This window comes from Ursus americanus, chromosome 2 (genome assembly GCF_024610735.1).
Source record: "Ursus americanus isolate L20-20 chromosome 2, mUrsAme1.1.p, whole genome shotgun sequence".
In the NCBI taxonomy this organism is placed as follows: Eukaryota; Metazoa; Chordata; class Mammalia; order Carnivora; family Ursidae; genus Ursus; species Ursus americanus.
The window spans coordinates 91,562,957-91,584,156 of NC_142128.1; the positions used below are offsets into that span (position 1 = coordinate 91,562,957).

At 38.9% G+C, this 21,200-nt stretch overlaps 1 protein-coding gene across 2 annotated transcripts in view; it reads right to left on the minus strand.

Moving 5' to 3' along the window:
• The window catches only part of RABGAP1L (RAB GTPase activating protein 1 like), a 716,315-nt gene that overhangs the window by 190,708 nt on the left and 504,407 nt on the right, over nt 1-21,200 (minus strand). For both annotated transcript variants that reach the window (XM_045811376.2, XM_045811377.2), the window contains one exon: nt 5,031-5,072. In XM_045811376.2, the coding sequence (XP_045667332.1) occupies nt 5,031-5,072 (42 nt within the window). The remainder of the gene's footprint in view (nt 1-5,030; nt 5,073-21,200) is intronic.

Consider the following 21,200-nt stretch of genomic DNA (forward strand, 5'->3'; position numbering starts at 1 on the left):
CATCCATTTCTCTCAGCTCCACTGCTAACACCCAAATCTAAGCCGCCATTTTCTCTTACTTACCACACTTCAGACACAGACTTTCTTTCACTTTCTTAAGCATATAAAAATCTTCTTTAATGCCTTCATACTTGCTTCTTCTGCCTAGAAGCCTCATTCCCCAGATTTTGGCATGCTAGCTACTTCCTTTCATTCCAATTTCAGTTCAAATACCATCCCTTACAGCACTTTCATTGACAACTGAAAGAAGGGAGCTCCCTTCACTCTGCATCAACATAATTCTCCTTCATAAATCTCAGCATGTGCTAACATAACTACGTTTGTTTAAGTACTATCTTTCCTTCATCGGAACACAAGCTCCAAGAATGCAGGGTCTTTCCTTAGCAATGCTTTTTCTCCAGTGCCTAGAAGAGTGCCTAGCACTTGGTAGGTGTTCAATACTTATTACTGAAAGAGGTCACTGCAACAGTCCAGGTTAAAGGGTATGGTAGCCTAACTACCAAAGTGGGAGGATTCTAAAAATTCTTAAGAAGTAGAATCAACAGGAGTTGATGACTCAGTAGATGTTGGGGATGAAGAAAAGAAAAGCATTAAGGATAACTTCCAGGTTTCTTCTGTGAGTAGCTGGGTAGTGCCTTCACTGAGGTGAAGGTTACTGGAGGAGGCAAAGGTCTGGGCAGGTGTATCAGTTCAGCTTTGGCTTTTGGATTTGATGTGCCTCTGAAATGTCCAAGCAGACATGTAAGTCCATAGCCAAATATTTGGATCTGGGCTAAATATAAAGATGAGAGTGAACAGTTATAGAGGAAAGCAGGGGAATGAACAAGATCAGCAAAGAAGAAGCATCGAGTGAGTTCCCAGAGGCTGGAGCTCTGTGGAACTCCAAGTTAATGACTAGGAGAAAAAAGAAGTAAGCAAAAAAAAATGAGAAGATGAGAAGGAGATAAAAAATAAGACAGAAACCAAGACAGAACGTTTCAGAACAAGGGAAGTGTTATGTCTTTATGCTGTTTGGATAACTGTTGAGAAATCAAGTAAGATAAAAATGGAACCCACGTCCACTGATGTTGTTAGCGACTTCATTAAAAAAGCTTCAGTATGGGGCTCCTGGGTGGCTCAGTCAGTTAGGTGTCTGCCTCTTGATTTTGGCCCAGGTCATGATCTCAGGGTCATGAGACTGAGCCTCATGTTGGCTCTGCGCTGGGCGTGGAGCCTACTTAACATTTTCTCTCTCTCCCTCTGCTCTTCCCTGCCCACCTCAAAAAAAAAAAAAAAGCTTCAACAGAACAGTAAGGAACAAGACTATAGTGGAGAGGTTGAAAAGCCAAGATCATCAAAGATATGCTTCAGAACCTTTACATAATATAAAAGCCCATCCAAGCTAGGGATCATTCTTCTAAAATTTAGCCATGATTAAATGGCTTCCCCCCAAAAAACAAGTAGATGTTCCCAAATGAAAGAACACGGGACTTTTCAAAACTGAAGAGTTTTGTTTACAATGACACAAACTAGTATAATAATTTATTTTTTAAGCTGCTTTCTTTTACAACTTGTTTCCACTGTCCATAAAAGCACATATTTAGAAATTCTGCTTTTTCAAGAGTATGGAGAAAATGTACTCTCATATTACTAAGAGAAAGCAATTTTGCAATATGCATAAAAAATTCAAACGTGATTATAGTCTGACCCAGCAATTACATTCCTCAAAGTTTATCCAAATGACATCATTAAATAAATATGCAAAGATGGAAATTTAAGGATGTTTGTTTAACTGGAAAAGTCTGGAAACAAATGTCCATAAAAATTAAATACAAAATTGGTTAAGTAAAATTATGGTACACACAGTAAGATACTAATCAGTGATTTAAAAAGCTGATTGTATTTATACATACAATTATATGTAATAATTGTACCTGGGTGCATTTTCATACTTACAAATTTCCAGGCACCAATCATATATTAACTCATTAAACCCTAATAATCCCATGAGATAGGTGTTACTAATATCCCCATTTTAAAGATAGGGACATCGTAATTTATCTAAGATTACAGGATAAACTCTGGGAGTTGGGATTTGAACTCAAGTAGTCTGGCTCCAGCATCCATGCTTTTAACCAGTACATTAACCACTTGTAATGTCTGTAGTGATACGGAAGATAGTCATAACATATTATTAAATGAAAAAGAGTCTTGTTCATGAACATTTTTTGAAAGAAAATAAATATATGTTCATCCTCGTAAACTGTTCCTCTGGATTTATCTCTTCTCTCCCATCTTAATTATAATCCTCAAACTCATATTAAAAATATATATGTACATATACAGACACTTAACCGACTAAGCCACCCAGGTGCCCCCACCCCTATCATTTACTTTTAACCATTGTTTGAATGTAAAGAACCTATTCTGATCAAAAATTCTCTGGAAACATGAAGTGGCTAAGATTAAATCTGACTGGTCATCTCTAATCTATTATAATGTACTATATGCAGTGACTATTGAATATTTCACGTAACAAATGAACTAGATTGGGGGGAAACGAATGGTACTGCAAACATCCTGGATGATTTGATGATGCCACCTACTATAATGAACCATTCCTTTAGCTCAATGGTTTTCTAGCTCCTTGGCAGACTATTTCTAACCCCAAAGAAAGTAGCTCCCACTCAGAAATAGGTGTCTATAAATTATACTGAGCAACAGAGACCTTCACCTATATTTGTGCTGCCTAAAAATACAGTAAATCCAGCTTTGCCATTACTAAGCCAGAAGGCTTTGGGCAACCTGGGGCCTTGGCTCCCTCAATTATCAACTGCGGGAGAGAATCAAATAGTTTTCTCTGGTTAACAAAATTCACAATTGTCTTACAAGTGACACCTGGACATTTAATGTATGCTAATGGATAACTTATGCTGGCTTCAGAAGCACTCTGAACTATCCCCAAGTTTGTTATTTTTATGTAAACAAATATACATTCCTTTATATGGCTTATTAGATGAGAAGCTAAATGCTAGTTACTGTCACGTTTGGGATATTCTTTTTCCGGGTGGGGGCAATCAGATCAATTTGGTACACTTCAATTCAGCCTATATAAACTACCTCTAGTGGGGTCAGCTCCAGGATTCATACAAGGAAGAGACAGAAATATCCCACTAGTAGTGAGAAAGCCTCCTTTCAACGTCTCTAACTAGGCAAATTCTGCAAGATACCACGTGAGGATCTATGTATTTCTAGAGAAGATTCAAAAGTCTTTCTGCCCAGTGGCCAGAGAATGTCCTCTGCACAGACCATATCTGGGTTAACATGAATGAAAATAAATAAAAATAATGCAATCAAACCAAAAAAATCTGTCATTCAGGAAGATAATTTACCAGACGGATACAGTATCAGGCTGACACAGCGTACAGTTCCAATATCCAGACAGGAAATCCTGGGTTACCCCAAAGACAGACTCAGTGTGCGAGAGCACCAGTAAAGAAAAGTCACCAAAACAATGAGGAAGGGCATTGTGGGAAGGATCATATCTGAGGCTAAAAAACCAATTAGACAGGATAGGAAAAAGCATAACTTCATCAGAACTTTGTTGGAATTCCTCCTTACACTTACTTTATGACTATTGTTTTTAGTCTGAATTATGTAATGCTGTCACTACTTAGGCATTCTAAAAGTCTTATCCCAGCCCTATACCAAAAAGCATCTTAGAAAGTTTTTGGTTTTGATTTGTCCTAACGAAAAAAAAAATTGGAGGTAGAGGCCCATGACTCCACTAAAAGATACATGCATATATGTTTTTATTATTTTAATGAAACTATTTTAAATATCTTCCTAACTTCCAAAATAACTTTGGTATAAGAATTGTTCATATCTAAACTCCAAATGACTTAATGAACAATTTAAAGTACAATTTATGAACGTCACAAAACACAAATGTTTAACAGAATTAGAAGTGCTGCGTACCCCCTACTTCCTGATGTACATAGGACCCAAGTATGTCATGTCTTGGTTTTGGATCAGGGTATGTACATACAGAAACCCTCCCAAAATACCAAGCGGCACTCCGAAGACATCAAGTCATTATCTTTTGGGAATTTTGGAAGAATGATGGGGAATCCAGAAAGTGAGTTACCTTGTGAATACAACAGTAGTCACAATGATGATAGCCAACATCTATTAGGCAGTAAAAGTTTCTACACAGTATGTTAAGTATTATGTATGTATCATACTGAATTCTTACAACAATCCCATAAATTAGTTTCTATTATTATTTCAAAACTCAGGGTCTGGGCCTTTAGAGTAATTTGTCCAAAGTCATACACCAGAGCTGAAATTAGTACCAAATCTGTCTAAGTCGAGTGTCTGCAATTTTAACAACTATGTTTTACTGGAAAAGGGAGGGCCTGCTTTTTTTTTTTTTTTTTAAATAAATAAGGCTATTATCGCCTTCAGTAACAGAATGTCATCTCTGACTGAAGGACAAAAGCTGACTGACTGGGTTACTTCCACCAACTTCGCAGGAAACATCTTGCTATCACCACGCTGTTAAAGCTCCATTGATACGTTGATATAAAACTCAACAAGGTAATTATAATTGAATTCTAAAGTGTCTTGTAAATTTCTAGCTCTCAAAGAAGTGCAAATGGAAATGCAGCAGTTTCTTTTTTAGTCAGTATATTACAAAAGCTTTCTAATAATTCAATTCTATGTTTAGGTACCTCCGGGGATGTTACTGTGGTAAGAAGTATTTTAAGAAAAAGGCTGGTATCATTTTGACAGAAAACAGGTTTTAACTTTTTCTCTTACATCATCCAACTCGTATGAATGAAAACAACTTTGTATTACTGGAAGGAGTGCTATGATAGCAAAATTGACTGTAAGAAAAGTAAAGAAACAAACTCTAAAGACACAACAACAACAAAGGATGGGAGAAGAATCAGAGTTGCTCACAGAAGTCTTTTTCTGTGTTCAAGAATCTAGAATGAGTCAAAAGCTAATTTGAATATTTCCCAATTTAAAGATAAAAACAGACTTACCTTTAGGAGAGCCAAGGCTACATGAAAGATTATATTCAGACCCTGAAATAGAAAAAGAGTCCAAATCAATACTGCCACATCTATCATTATTTTATTAAGTACTTTCCCATACATTTTTAATAAAATCCTTAGTTGCTTTCACCTTCACATACAGTAATAATTAAACCGTGAGACTTTTTTTTGAAAGGTATTTTCCTTCTCTGAGTGACTTACTACAAATTTTTGGTGCTACTTAATTAATGTTCACATAAAATTGTTTTTACAATAAACTATTTTCCCTCAATCGTTCAATAAATTATTCAATCAACTAGTATTCCTTCAATTTCTGGAATATCTTCATGGGTCTAAGGCTTGTGAAAGTCAAGTACTTTTTATCAAGATGGGAGTGATGCAGAAGTCTAAAATTATTAATTGAAATTTCCAAGTCCAAGTATGTACATCGTGGTTAAATGGCCGGCAATAGACAAAACAAAACAAAACAGTGGTGCTGATAACTGGGACTATTGTATGAGGGGAGTTATAAACATCACACTGGATTTCCACTACTGTTCTTAGTATTTTAGTGTTTGCTTTCAAGTAGTATCTGTACAACTAGAGGTGTAATTAGGGGCTATCTGCTAGGCTTTCTTTTCCTTTTTTTCCCTCTGAAAACCAAAGCAGTATCTCCTTGGGAATAAACAAATTAAACAGCTTTTCGAGAAGATACACTGGAACTGAATTTTGAGCTCTGAGTTCAGCCCCGTGACTCTGAAGAGCTGTTGAGATGTTAAATTCAAAATATAGCAAATCTTAAGTGCTCAAGACGACAGAATCAGAAACAAAGTTGCCATGAAATATGCTGTTTCGTTGCCATGCAAGTCATCATACATGAGAAGAAAGATCTTTCAAGTATAAGTTGACATCTCCCATATGTCCAAGGTCTATACATGTGCCCTCTTCATCTCAGGCACAAATACAATCTATCTGCCTTTTGGATACGGAGCTGTACCAGGTGTATCATACAAAGAACTTCTAATAAACCATCTTTTTCCTGTCTCCAAAATCAGAAGTGAGGAATAAGACTAGGTACTCAGAGTGAATTCCTGTTATAATTTGCGATCTTTCATAATCAACTACCTAAAATATGATTTAATGGTAGAAGGGATGAATGATAAACACAAAATATTTCGTTGGAGGCTCAGAGTTTATTCAGTTAATTTTTTAAGAAACCAAAAGCAGCAGGAAGTATAACAAGGCCAGAAGACAAAACCAAATCAACACAGTTCATTACCACACCACACAATGAGTCTATACTGGTTTTGACCACAATTTACCAATTAGAAAAAAGAAGACTATTGTAGATCAAAACACTTGGGTTATAGTTAAGCAAAATTTTCTTTCCTTTTTTTTTTTTAAGATTTTATTTTTAAGTAATCTCTATACCCAATGTGGGTCTCGAATTTACAACCCTGAGACCAACAGTGGCAAGTTCCACTGACTGAGTCAGCCAGGTGCCCCCAAAATTTGCTTTCCTAATCTAAATTTGGGTCCTCAGCCAACAATGGAGTGAATTACTAGGGAACAACTCCTCACTCTTTCAAGCTACCATGAACTAAATCCTCTATTTGTTACTTTATTGTCCATCCACTCTTACATGATCCAAACTTTGACTAACTAAATTGAAATATATTTGTTGAAACACATTTTTTAAAGATTATTTATTTGTAAGAGAGAGAGAGCGGGGGTAGGGGCAGAGTGGGAGAGAGTCCTAAGCAGACTCCGCCCTCTGTGGAGCCCAAGGCAGGGCTTAATCCCATGACCCTGAGATCATGACCTAAGCTGAAACCAAGAATCAGGCGCTTAACCAACTGTGCCACCCAGGTACCCCTGCTGAAATACATTTTAAAAAGAAAAAGCTGTCATACATTCTCAAGATGCCTCCCCTTTCCAGGAATATGTAATCTGTAGCAATTTGTTGGGTACTGGGGGATAAACAAGCATTCCTAATAATACTCAAAGAGTAAAACATTTGGAGAACTATTAAGAATAAAAATAACAAGTGAATGTATTGTTACGGCTACTTATTATTTATGGTACAAGGTCTAATTCCAAGAGCGAGATAATAAATAAGAGCCAACATCCACTGAATATCTTCTAAGAGCAGAATTAACCACAATGAAAACATGCCCTTATTTAATCCCACAACCCTAAATTCCATTTCAATTCATTCAAATTAAGACTTAGTCAAAGTAGGGGCACCTGGGTGGTGCAGTCGTTAAGTGCCTGCCTTCGGCTCAGGGCGTTATCCGGGCATTCTGGGATCAAGCCCCACATCAGGCTGCTCTGCTGGGAGCCTGCTTCTTCCTCTCCCACTCCCCCTGCTTGTGTTCCCTCTCTCGCTGGCTGTCTCTCTCTGTGTCAAATAAATAAATAAAATCTTAAAAAAAAAAAAAAGACTTAGTCAAAGTAAATTTCCCAAAGTCACACAGCTACTAAGTGGATTTTAAACTAAGCAGTGCAATTCCAGAAGTCATTCTCTTAACCTCCAAGTTAGAGAAGATAGCCCAATGAAGAAGTGAACGAATGAATAAATCCCTTAGTTGGGGTTTAATGAGCCCTCTAATTCCTAAAGGATTAAAGTGATTCCTTCCATTTAAAGTAAATTTTGAATGCAGAGCGTAGAAAGATAACAAATAGGTGACGTCTACCGGAACCAAATCTTACTCTTTGCCCCGTATCAAAAGCACTCACAAAATGCAGTGACTGCTTGCAGGGTGTGAGGCCATACAAACTCAGCATGCTGTGGCAGGAAAGGGTCACCACCTTCCTCCAGCGACAGCAGACTGAGATCAGTCTTGTGTGCATGAAGAAGTGGCTCCTTCACTGATCGGGAAGCTGTCATTTCAAAATTCAATCACAGCCTGGCAAAATCTTCACTTTGAAGAACACCTACAAGTAATTGCCCCAAATTAAGTAATTGCTCCAAAGTGCAGATCGTTGTGTTCCCGGGTAGGCCAACAATCGAGCACCCACAATCCCGCCTGAAGGAAGGCTGACAGCAGAGCACTGACTGAAACAAAGACACTGAACATTCGGCTCTGATGAGCAGGCAATTGTGGGATCAGAGGGGGCTGACAGATTGCGTGAGAAGCCGTCAGCAACCACGCTGACAGCACCGAGAGCGAACGCTGAAAAGGTAGCACCACACGGTGCCACGTGCACGTCAGCGCCTGGGTCCTTCGGGATCCAAACAAAAGGGAAGTAAAGAGTAGGTGGAAATGGAAATCCTAACAACAAGGCAGTGAGAAATGATCAAACCAGAAGTGGCCAAGGTAAATGCAGCAGGCCCACAGGCACAGCTAAAGCTAGAGGGGATGTGCGCTGCCCTTTCTGACCCGACCAACATGGCACCTACCATCCTAGGAAGGGGTAATGACTACATGAAATAGCATATAAAAAGCATATCAAAGGTATTGAGCACTTGCTAAGTATTTAATAAATGCTAGCATATATTATTAGGTTTGCATATTTATTGCTTATCATATCTGCTTATCATATTCTTTTTTTTGAGAGAGAGAGAGAGAGAGAGGAGGGGCAGAGTTTGGAAAGCAAGAGAGAGAATCTCAAGCAGGCTCAACGCCCAATGCAGAGCCTGAGGCAGGGTTCGATCTCACAACCCTGAGATCACAACCTGAGCCAAAATCAAAAGTCTGACCTTTGGGGCATCTGGGTGGCTCAGTCGGTTGAGTGGCTGGCTCTTGATTTCAGCTCGGGTCATGATCTCAGGGTCCTGGCATTGAGCCCCTTGTCGGGCTCTGCACTCAGCGTGGAATATGCTTGAGGATTCTCTCTCTTCCTCTCCCTCTGCCCATCCTCCCACTCATGCTCTCTTTTATCTCAAATAATTAAAAAAAAAAAAATAAAGTTAAAAAAATGGAAGAGAGTTGGATGCTTAACCAACTGAGTCACCAAGGCGCCCCTTTATATATATTTTTCACTTAATTCTCTCAATAATTTTAGAGATGAGGAAACTGAAGCCCAGAGACATCACTCTGTTAGTAAATGGTAAAGCTAAGTCTAGAACTTATGTCTATCAGACAAAAAACAACAACAACTCCATAGCTTTTTCGCTAATTCCATCTCTACTGCAGTGAACTTTTGGTTAGCTATCTGTGATGAATTAAGGATGGTCATAATTCTTTGATGTTTCTCCCATTAACAGGAAGGGTCTTTGTCCTCTCCTCTTGAATCTGGGCAGACTATGCTACTGCTTTGACCAATAGAATATGGTAGAAGTGAAGTTATGGCCACATTCTGGGACCAACCCTTAAGAGTACAAGCATCCATGGCCATCTCTTGGAGTGCTCCCTCTGGAAGGCCAGCCACCATCTAAGTACAGTTACACTTAGACCCCACGCTCTAAGAAGCCAAACAGAAAGGAATGACCTGCAGGACAAGATGCCATCCATAAGAAACTCAGGCCAGGATCACCCAGGTGCCAGATACGAGAATGAATAAGTCACCTTGAAAGTGAATCCTCCACTCTCAGGTGCCCCAGTTGTTACCATGTGGATCAGAGATAGACCACACAGCTGAATCCTTCTGAAATTCCCGACTTAGGAAATTGTGAATAAAATAAATGGCTGTTTTAATTTTTTAAAACCTTCCATTTTGAAATAATTTCAGATCTAGAAAAAATTTGCAAAAGCAGTGCCAAGAATTTCTGCATACCTTTTACTCGGCTTCATCAAACGTTATCTTACATAACCACAGCACAACTATCGAGACCAAAAAATAGTACTCGAATTTGGTCAAATGTCCCACTAATGTGCTTTTCTGGTCCAGGATCCAATCCTGGATCATATATTACATTACGCTGTCATGTCTCCTTAGTCTTCTTTCATTGACAACAGATGGCAGATGAAAGTCTTTGTCTTTGATGAATTTGATACTTTTGAAGAATATAAGACAGTTATTTGGTAGACTGTCCCTCAATGTGATTTGTCTCATGTTTCCTTAGGATTAACTTTAGATTATGTATTCTTGGCACAAATAACACAGAATCAATGGTGTGTCAGGGCATCCTATCAGGACGCTACATAATATGTCTCCAAAATCATTGTTTTAAAGCCACTCAGGTTTGGTACAGCTTCTGACGCTCATCAGGTAATCAGAACAGAATCCCTTTGGGCTCCTCTTTGGGCAAAGAAAGTTTCTTACTTCTGTGATCTGAAAAATAATGCGTTTTTCCATGGAAAGAAGATAGTGACAGATAATTACTATGCAAATATGAAGAAATACCGGTTTCTCTTAAACACTGAAGCCTAATTGCAAGAATACTGTAACACATTAGCCAAAAGGCATTTTACTTTATTCTATTCTCATATTGTAAGCTCTTTAAAAAGTCCATCTTTTAGGTTAACTGATTAACGGGGTTTGAGAGAGTATCCAGCAAAATGATGTGGTATTTTAGGTTTGGGTTTTTGTTTCTGGATGCCCACTAGAGGTCAGGATTGCAGCACTGAAAACCAAGCAGAAGCTTAGAAGATTTCAGGGACTTTTACAACAGCCCTGCATATAAATTCATTTAAGGCCTAATTTTTAAAACCCTTACAGCTAAGTCGTCCCTTATGTCTACTACCCTTTTACTAATATATATAAAATATAACAAAACTTGCATGATTCCAACCTTCCCTTTGCCCCAGCTTTATTAATGTTTCCCATTTTTATTATAGATACATTTGTTAGTTTTCTCGTGAGTAGGAGTTCAAGACGTGAAGGGATAGATGTAAACATGAATGCATCTGTCTAGTTGTACGTTTTTTTTTTTTTAAAGTCTTTGCTTGACTGACATTTGTTTTTATTAGTGAAGTACTAAATAAAGGTATATCTACAAAGTCTGGTTCCTTAATTATGAGTGACCCTGGGAAAAACACTTGATGGTTCGTGAAATCTGAATTAAATAAACCTTTTAGAAACAAAGGAGATAAAATAAGAGAACGAAGTCAAATTCCAGGTTTTGACAAATATTTATCAAATCTGTGTGCCAGGCATTCTGAAGGCTACCTAGTACATACGAACACTTGTATGTTCACGAAGATGGGTAGTCATTTCTCCACCAAGGGAATGCCACACTAGGATTGGAGATAAACATATAAATAGTAACACATTACCTCTGGCTAACAAAGGAGAGGTGTGACCTGGAAAGCACTTTATAGTTCCTATGAAGGTGCCTTATTGGTGATGAACACTGGCAATCACCCTTCTGTTCTCAATGCCTTATGTCATGATGAGCCTTGGATTATACTGTCTTCCAGCTACAGTCATCAGTCAACCACTGCGGGGATGTTTCTGATGCCCTTTCTTAAAGACAGAGACTTCCACCAATTCCCAACTACCAGCTGATCTTGATTCTCCCTTTCCTCCAATCTCCTGCTAGAGCTTCCATTTACCCAATTCACTCAGAAGCCAGAAGGTACGGAAGCCTTTTTATTAAAATTTTATACCCATACTCTTCTTTAATTTTTCTTTTATTTTAAAAAAAATATTTATTTGAGAGAGAGAAAGAAAGAGAGAGAATGAGCAGGGGGGAGAGGGACAGGCAGAAGCAAGCTCCCCACCAAGCTGGGAACCCAACATAGGGCTCAATCCCAGGACCCTGGAATCATGACCTGAGCAGACATTCAGTCGCCACCCAAGTGCCTCCTTATACTCTTCTAAAAAAAAAAAAAATGATCTTTAAAAATCCCTAAACCTTAATCTAAATTCAACAAATATTTACAGAACACCAACTATGTATTCAACATGGCACAGAGGTGTTCTGAAAATTTTAAAGAAATACATTTTAAAAAAATCAATACAATTGGGGAGGCAAGTCACATGCAAAGGTTAGAGAATAGACCAGTATTCGGTACAAGGTGTCCAGTTATTTTGCGGGGACTCCCCATGATTACACAACTGCAGAAAAATGCAACAGGCAATCAAAATGTTCAGGAATAACTTGAGTAAGAGCAGTGCGAAGTCTTCTTTGGAACTTGACCTAACTACAATTGATGAACTCAAAGAAGATGACAACAAGAAATAAGGTTTTCCCTTTGCAATGCTAAATCCAGGGATTTTGATGGCGGTACCCAATCCCCACAAACCCCACCCTTCTTAGTGATTTCAGAGCCGTGGGGAAATGAAAACTAGGTTCTTCTCAAGGAACTCCCCCATATTAGACCATGCCCTGAGTCTCTGGACCTTACTATGTAATATTTTCTCTACTTGAAACATTCTTCTCTCTTTACTTAGATATTCCTCTCTTTCGCTAGGTCTGAGTTTAGATGCTAATTCCTCTGAGGAGGTTTTCTTGGTGTTCCACGACTGTGTTAGGTACCCCTTATCTGGGCTCTTTAAAAGCACCCAGACTCTCCATATCACAGCACTCATGCACTGCTGTGTAACTACTCATTTACTGGTCTCTATTTCCCTGTAAGTTACAAGGCGGCAGAATCATGCCTGTGTCTTTACTGGTGTATTTCCATCACTCAGGACACTACCTGCAACACAGTAGGAGCTCAGTATCAGTTGAATGAACAGGTGAAATGAATAGGATTGTTGGAATCAAGGAAACAGAGTTTTAATGAGAATGAAAAATCATGAAATGATGGGGCGCCTGGGTGGCTCAGTTAGTTAAGTGTCTGACTCTTGATTTCGGCTCAGGTCATGATCTCAGGGTCCTGGGATTGAGCCCTGCATCAGGCTCTGTGCTCAGTAGGGAGTCAGTCTCTCTCTCTCCTCCCTCTTTCCATTCTCCCCATTCTGTCTCTCTCTCTCTTGAATAAATACATCTTAAAAAAAAAATCATGAAATGTTCCTCAAACTAGTTTTTTCTGTAATTTCTTGATATTAACTGCATACCTTTCTTGATATTAACTGCATACCTCATTTTCAGGTTATCTGGAGAGATAAACAAATTACGTCCAGTTCTTTCTTAAATATGAAAAATGAGCTCCTGAACAGTGACATTAAAATTCAGACATGATATCTTTCATCTTCTTCTATCCCAGAAGCTTCACCACCTCTTTCCAAACCTGAAAATGGGGGTATAATGCATCAGGTGATGTGCTCAGGAAGAGAAGACCAATCACACATTTATCACTGTCTTCAGAGATAAGCAGAAGCTGATATTTTAAGTACTCCCAAAGTTGAATCATGGGGGAGAAAATCCAAAAACAGCTCAAGAACTTGCAGTCAAATACACAGTGGAGAGGATTTAAAAGCCTCAACATATTGTATGTAATTTGCTTGGTGATGAGTCCAGTGAAAGGCAGCAGCCAGACTAACACACCAGGGAATGCTCTGGATGGTCAACTCTTACCCCATCTAAGGATTAAGTCCTGAGGTGACACAACGTGGGGGAACCATTAATGAGCGTATTTATCTCTGGTGGCCCTCTGTCTTTCTTCTGTCCTCATTCAGTACAGGGGTAAATGTTAGTGAAGCTTAAACACTAGGGACAACAGGGGCAGAAGTAATATAGGAGGAAAGCACTGTAAGACAGTTGGTTTTTTGTTTTGTTTGTTTTTTAGAGAGGGAGGGGGGTGTGGGGCAAAGGGAGAGGGAGAGAATCTCAAGCAGGTTCCATACTCAGCGCAGAGCCTGACGTGGGGCTTATCTCGCAGAGCCTGACGTGGGGCTTCATCTCACAACCCTGAGATCATGACCTGAACCGAAATCAAGAGTCAGACACTTAACCGACTGAGCCACCCAGGTGCCCCTGAAAGAGAATTTAAAGAGTTAAAACAGGTGACCAGCTCTAGAGTTGCCTGCCATGTCTCTTTGAAGGCATGACAAGGATGTTATAATTTTAGAAACTCACAATTTTTTGGTTAATCACCAGGTGGGATTTTTTCTTTTTCTCCACCTCTTGCTGCCTGCACTTAGAGTCACTAGCAGTGACTAAATAATAATTGCAGTGGAAACTTTGAGAATTAGGAGGATATATGCTGAAGATAGCCAAGGTGCCCAAGTTTCTTTCTGTCTCAGAGGCAGGTGTAGCCACTTTCTGCCAAGGGCTACATGGGACTTCGCACCAAACAAAATACACCATTTCGCAGTGGCCATACACAGTAAATCTTAACTGCAACCATCTTTATAGCACCTATGGCAAAGACCTTCTGAGTACGCTGTGTAATTCAACTGTAACAATATCTGTCAGCTATAGAAGTTGATATTAATACCTCCATTTTACAAAAAAAACCTCAAGTATGCTAGGTGATTTATCTGAATTCACAGCATTAGAACTGGAATGACAAGTTTCCTGATTCTAATCCAGTGCTTTTACCATTAGCTGAGTAGTTCGCAACTGTGGCTGTTTATTAGAATCACCTGGGGTGCTTTTCTGACACACTGATGCAGGAGTTCCACCTCAGATCAAATAAATAAAAATTTTTTCGGAGGTACAGCCTGGCCGCTTGTATTTTTAAGAACTTTCTGGGAGTCTCTAATACGGATCCAGACCGAGCACTGAGCATTACCTGAAGTTCGCAAGCCGAATGCGTTAGAATCACCTAGGAAGTTTGGATAACACCTCTAAGTCTAATTTTATTGGTCTGGGTGGAGCCAGGTGGTTATAATATGCAGCCAAGTGTGGGAATCACTGTACGTGCCTCTAACAAGCACATCTGAAAATTCTTCAAAGTCCTCTTATAGACATTTCGTAATATTGAAAATGTTTCTAAAGGTCACCTGTGCAAAGTTTTTAAAGTCAAACATCAAAACTAAATGTCACTAAAAATAATGTGAATTGTGTTGCAATTGTGTGTTCTATTAATTAAAAGTTATGGAATCTAGCTGAAAATGCTGATGATAATAGTAAAAGTGACTAATATATTTTTAAGAAATAAGACTGATGTTGTGGCTCAGTTTCATCTTTTTAGAACTTGTGGTCAGACAAATGAAGATGTTAAATAATCTCTCTGGAATCTATTAATGCTGATCATACGTTATTTTTAAAAAAAGGTAGACCCCATTTATTCTCTAATGAATACCCCTTTCAAGTGTATTCATATAGGTAATAATCCACCGAGAAAAGATAGTTGATGTTTCCCTACAGTAGTAAATCAATGTATCATATTTTATGTGAATTATGCATAAATTTTAGCAAGTATTTGAAATATCATATTATATTTATGAATTTAAAAATGAATACATAATGACGCAATCAGATAAAATGATGACTAAAATCATGAAAGTTGGGATACATTGCAGGTTAGTCTGTATACCCCCATCAGATCATTTGTCAGCAGAAAAAAAATAGAGCGGTCACTTGGAAAGTTGTTGAAAATATGTTACTTGTACCAAATTTCATGAATGTCTTCAGGGATTTATGTCTGTATGTATATGTGTATATATTTGTATATGGTTGGTATTATATTTTAAAAGTAAACTATAAAATTGGCTGTTTAAAAATACACAGGAAATACAAGGAAATGAGTTAAGCTGTATAAAAATGGAAAGAATTGAAAGTGATAAAATTTGGCAGATTAACGATGAGAAAAGAGCAGTATATAATGAAAGCTAAGCAACAGAATTTCAAGTTAGCAGATTAGTTTTATGAAACTGGTCATAAAAGAGATTTCAGAGAAAACAAGCTATCAATATTATTTCCTCAAATTATTCCACTGAAAACCAGTATTTGCTCATCAATTACAAATGCATCCTCAAATTTTAACATAAACACGTATTACTTGCTTGACCAGAAATCACATTCCTTACTAGAAGCAACAACAATATACATGCTTTCAAAAACAGTAATAATTCTTAACTGCAATCTGAAAATTTAATCCTTAAACAAAAAACGTTTATAAAACAGAAATGACAAATTTTTTAAGTGTAACAAAATATTCTGATGAGCAATTAATTTTTTTGTAAGTTGTAAAAAGTCCTACTTTCTATAGCTTTATGATGTGTCTACACAGGTATTTTTTGCACAGAAATCACAGTAATTTAGAATATGCTTTCCCTACTTTCACTTCCCTGTTCACATATCAGGGATATGTAAAAATCTACAACTCTGACCAGGCAGAAAGTAAATGAGTTTCCAGTCTATTTTTTTTTTCTTTTTTTAAGATTTTATTTATTTAGTTATTTTAGCGAGAGAAACTCAGAGAGACAGAAGCATGCACATGTGCACGTGCAAGTGGGGGGAGGGGCCGGGGGGAGAGAGAGGGAGAGGGAGAGGGAGAGAGAGAGAAAGACAGAGAATCCCAAGCAGATTCCCCTCTGAGTGAGGGCCCCATCTCATAACCCTGAGATCATGACCTGAGGGGAAATCAAGAGTCCGAGGCTCAACTGACTGAGCCACCCAGGTGCCCCTCCAGTCTATTTTCAATAAAGTACTATTATTTATGTAGTAAACCATCTTGTGTTAGCAATGAGCTATCATGGAACAAAATGCCCAGGACTTCAGGTACATGAAGTATATTTAGTCATCTGACTGCTTTAGAATATAATTCAGCTCACTCAAAATTATGTTAAGCTGTAAAACGGATGGAAGAGCTTGTTCCTTAATTAGGAGCTGACCAAGACAAAGGTATCCACCTAAGCAGGCAGATAATTAAATCACTCATTAATGAAAGCTCTTTTCCAAGAAATCCTGGCCTCACATCAAGAAATTATACTGGAAATTACAATTCTACCTCCCGTAGTGAGGAGGAGATGTCCTCACTTAAGAAAAGATGGAAGAATTCGTTTGGCTAATTTGGTCTGAGATCTACTAACTGACAAAACAAAAAACCCGAGTTAAAAGTGAGAGCTGTAACAAAGCAGAGACCTAATCAGCACAGGACGCTGGAGCAACAGGAATATAGTAGTTGCTGCAAACACTCTATAACTGTATGGAATAACTCTAGAAGCCCTGTGAAATTCATTCCTATTTAAACTTAGTAAATTAAGCCTACTATTAAACAACCTGGAAATTCACTGTAGAAATTCATAAATAATATAAACCAAAAAGTTTCAGAACAGGGTTAAAATATCCGTACCACAGTTCTCTTTCTGCTACTGACTGGCTTAGGTAAATGTCTCAACCTCCGGGAGTAAGATTTCTAAGTAATAAAACAGAGAGCACCGATTAAGAATAATGAAGAGGGGTTTGTTTAAAGCTCACTTCCTGGGTCCTACTCTGGAAGATTCTGATTCAGCAAGTCCAGGATGGGCATGAATATCTATTATATATTTTAGCAACCTCCACCCTACTCTACAAATTCTAATAATAAACTGGCTTTAGGAACCACCAGCTTTCATGTTTTGTTTTTAAGAGTTAAGAGAAGCCAAAAAAGAAAAAGTATAGATCAAGCTAAGAAGAGCCTTTTACAACAAATGTTTATATTCATTTCCTTATTCCAGAGTCACCAACCTACCTGTTGTCATTCTGCTTCTGCCCCTGCAACTCATCCCACTGCAGTAAAATGTCTTTGTGATTATTTCCTGAAGGTTTCCTGTCTCTCTAATTGGGACTTAATTTCCCATGCTCCTTGCATCAGGGACCCCATTTCCTTCCTTCAGATGGCCAAATGACCGGGAAAGAAGTTCAGCTTGAGGTAATCACCTCCTGAAATTCTCTGTGATTAAGGGTCTCCTGACTCCCATGCCCCTCAAAGGAGATTTACTAATGTCCATTTAATGTTCCGACCATTCTCTGTCTACATGTCTTCTATTAAGATTATTGCTACATTCACTTCATGGTACTTAGTCGTTTAGGCATATTCATTTTCCCCATGAGCTAGGAAACCCTCCAAGGCCAGGGACCATGACTTACTGCTCTTGGTAACTTCACAGACAACCTAGAGCTGGGCATATTATAAGCACTTACTATTTTTTTTATTAATTTAGTTGAGTTGATCTTATTGGAAATTGGGAAGGTTTCTATCCAAAGGAGGAAAATCTGTGGTTTATGTTTATAAATGAAATGAGAAGGTTAGAAAAGAACAAGGTACTACTTTTCCAAATTAAATGAACTTTTTCCCACTTTTTAGTCTTTTTAAAGACTAAAGAAACATATATGATCCAAAGCCATCTGAAGAATTAGTAGGAAAGGTTCAAGAATTTAGAAGTATACAAATTAAGCAAAGGTGCTCTGTACTACAAATAATTGTACCTAATTGAACAGCATAAACAGATGTCAACCATGATTGGCTTCTAGGCTCACCTATGGTGTACCTATGGTAGTTGGCACGTGTCCTCAGTTGCAAAGAAGGAGTTCTACAATCCAGTAGTCAGGAGGCTAAGCATAAAGATAGCTTTGATATTAGTTCATCTCATCTCATGCCTCATTTATAATAAATGACATTTGACTTTCTCCCAAGAACAAGTTTTTATCTTCTAATTGAGTTCTGGTTCTGAATTCTTACCTTTGTCTAAGTTGCTGTCCCGAGAGCCTGCTCGATTCTCTAGACTTTTTTAAGACAGGGACCTTATTTTACTGTTGCCAGTCCCCTGTTTAAGAAATGAGATCCTGCTTCCAAATTCTATCCCTTTGGCTGGGGCTTGAAAGCTTTACTGGACCTACCTTGCATTCTGAATCCTACCATCTCCTGAGATCCCGAGAGTCATGCTTGGTGTTCCAGCTAGGAGCTACTGCTTCTTTCAATATACAAACATTTAGGGGCACCTGGGTGGCTCAGTTGTTAAGTGTCTGCCTTCAGCTCAGGGCGTGATCCTGGGGTCCTGGGATCGAGCCCTGCATCGGGCTCCCGGATCTGCTGGGAGCCTGCATCTTCCTCTCCCACTCCCCCTCCTTGCGTTCCCTCTCTCACTGGCTGTCTCTCTCTCTGTCAAATTAATAAATAAAATCTTTAAAAACATATATACCAACATTTACTACTGAAGGCCAACACCTGTACTAGGAGATACAAAGAGAAATCACAGTCCTGCCCTTGAACATTACATGCTTTAAACACATGAAAAGATTCTCCTACTTGACTGGCCACTACTTTGAAGTCTTCCTTTGCAGGATTCTCCACATTTTGTCTGATGTTGGGTGCCAAAGCATTCAGTCTTTGATCCTCCTCTGTTGACTCTCGCTTTCTAGGTGACCCTGTCAAATCCTGTGGCTTTAAATACACCATGTTGATCACTTCCAAATCAACATCTTTAGCCTCACTATCTCGTTTGAACTTCAGACTCATATATCCCACTACTTCAAGATCAGTTGTCCATACAAGAATCTCAGCTATGCCTAAATCTGAACTCTTTATTTTCCCCACAAACCTGCTCTTCCTCTGATCTTTGCCACCTCAGTTAACATGGCAATTTCATTCTTCTAGTTGCTCAAGCAAAAATCCTTAGAGGCATCCTCTCTCTCTCACAATTCACAACCAATCTACCAGCAGGAATCTTGTAGGATATACTTGCAAACTATATCTGAAACCCAATAATTTCTCATCATCTCCCACTCTAGCCCAAGCCACCATCACCTGTTGACCTGGCTTAATACAAGAGTCTCCTGGTCTTCCTACTCCTACCTCTTGGACCGGTCTATTCTCCACACAGCATCCAGTGTGACCCCTTTAAAATAGACATTAGATCAAATCATTTCTTTGCTTATTCTTGTGGGTTTTTTTCCTTTTATTTATTTTCTTTAAAGATTTTATTAATTTATTTGAGACACAGTGAAAGCAAGAGAGATCACAGAGCTCCAGAGAGGGAGAAGCAGACTCGCCACTGGGCAGAGAGCTGAACGTGGGGCTCGATCCCAGGATCCTGGGATCATGACCCGAGCTGAAGGTAGTCGCCTAACTGACTGAGTCACCCAGGTGCCCCCTTTTTTTTCCTTTTAACTAAACAGCTTCATGAGGTCATAAACCTGGACTAATTTCCCCGTTGTCTAGAACAGTGTTTGGCACATAGTAGTGCTAAGTAGTTGTCGGATGAATGAAAACGCAACAAAAGATGTATGTACATGGCAGAGAGGGGACCCAAAAGTAGAAAGGTTAGTCCCTCCTGGGTAAACTGGGAAAGGCTTCACAAAACAGTGGATGCTTGAACAAGATTTTGAAGAATCAACACAAAATGGTCACACTGAAGTGTTGAGAGGAAAGCAGTGCAAACCAACAGCCTGGCATCTGTCAGGGCAGAAAGTAGCGAAGAACCGTGGTGCTCTCAGGAGCAGCGTGTGATCTGGGAGGGCTGAGAGCAAGGACGAGGACAGAAGCTCAAGGAGGCTGCCTTTGACCCCTGCACCTATCCGCATCTTGGTCCACACTCTTATCAGTTCTAGAGACACTTCAGCAGCAAAAATACACAGAAGGCAGTAGAGGGTGTGTGTGGTGGGGGGTGCGGGGTTGGGGGGGTTATGAGACAGATTTGAGACAGCTTTCCTAGGTCTGAATTGATCTTTCACCTCCTATTAACTTTATGACTCAGAGCAATTACTTAACTCTGCCTCAGTGTCTTTATAAACAGCACCTGCCTCACAAGGCTGTTGTGAGGACTGAGTTAGGATATGCAAAGCACTTACAAACCATGCCAGACGTATAGATAAGCACTGGATGTCTGAGCACATTATTATGGTAAAGTCCCGAACTTTCTAGAAGTTTTATAAGGAACTTCAGTTATTCAAGATCTCAACAAATTTGCTACATATTTTGATAGAAGTTGACCTATATATTTCTTCTATAACTTCTCGAAAAAATTCTCTTTCTCCTCATCAACCTGATCATATCAAAGACAAGGAAAAACTTAAGTCACTAAAAAATGGAAGTAGTTAGTACTTGAGGAGAAAAAGACCAAAGGATTAATAACCTTTAAAAGCTGATAGAGAAGAGGTGTTTATAGTTTCTGCTTCTAGGAAATGATGGAAGCTGACTAATTTAGTCTTTGGTATTTGTTCCTTCACCGTTAGTTGGAGTTTTAAAAAGTTACTTCAATAAAACAGAGCTTAGTTGTGCTGACCATGTAGGAAGTTTGCTATCGCCTGGCCACCTTGCCTCTCTACCAGTCACATCAGACAGATCTGTGCAGATCACTGAGCTGGACAGGATCTCTGGAGGTGCGTCCACTCAGGCCTGGAGATGTCAAATCCCAACCACGAGAAACAGACACTGATGATAACCAGAGAATCTGAAGAAGATAACCAGGAAGCCAAACATCCCTCCTGTTCCAATGTTTACTGGCTTCACCGTGTGGATCTGCCTTACATCTAAC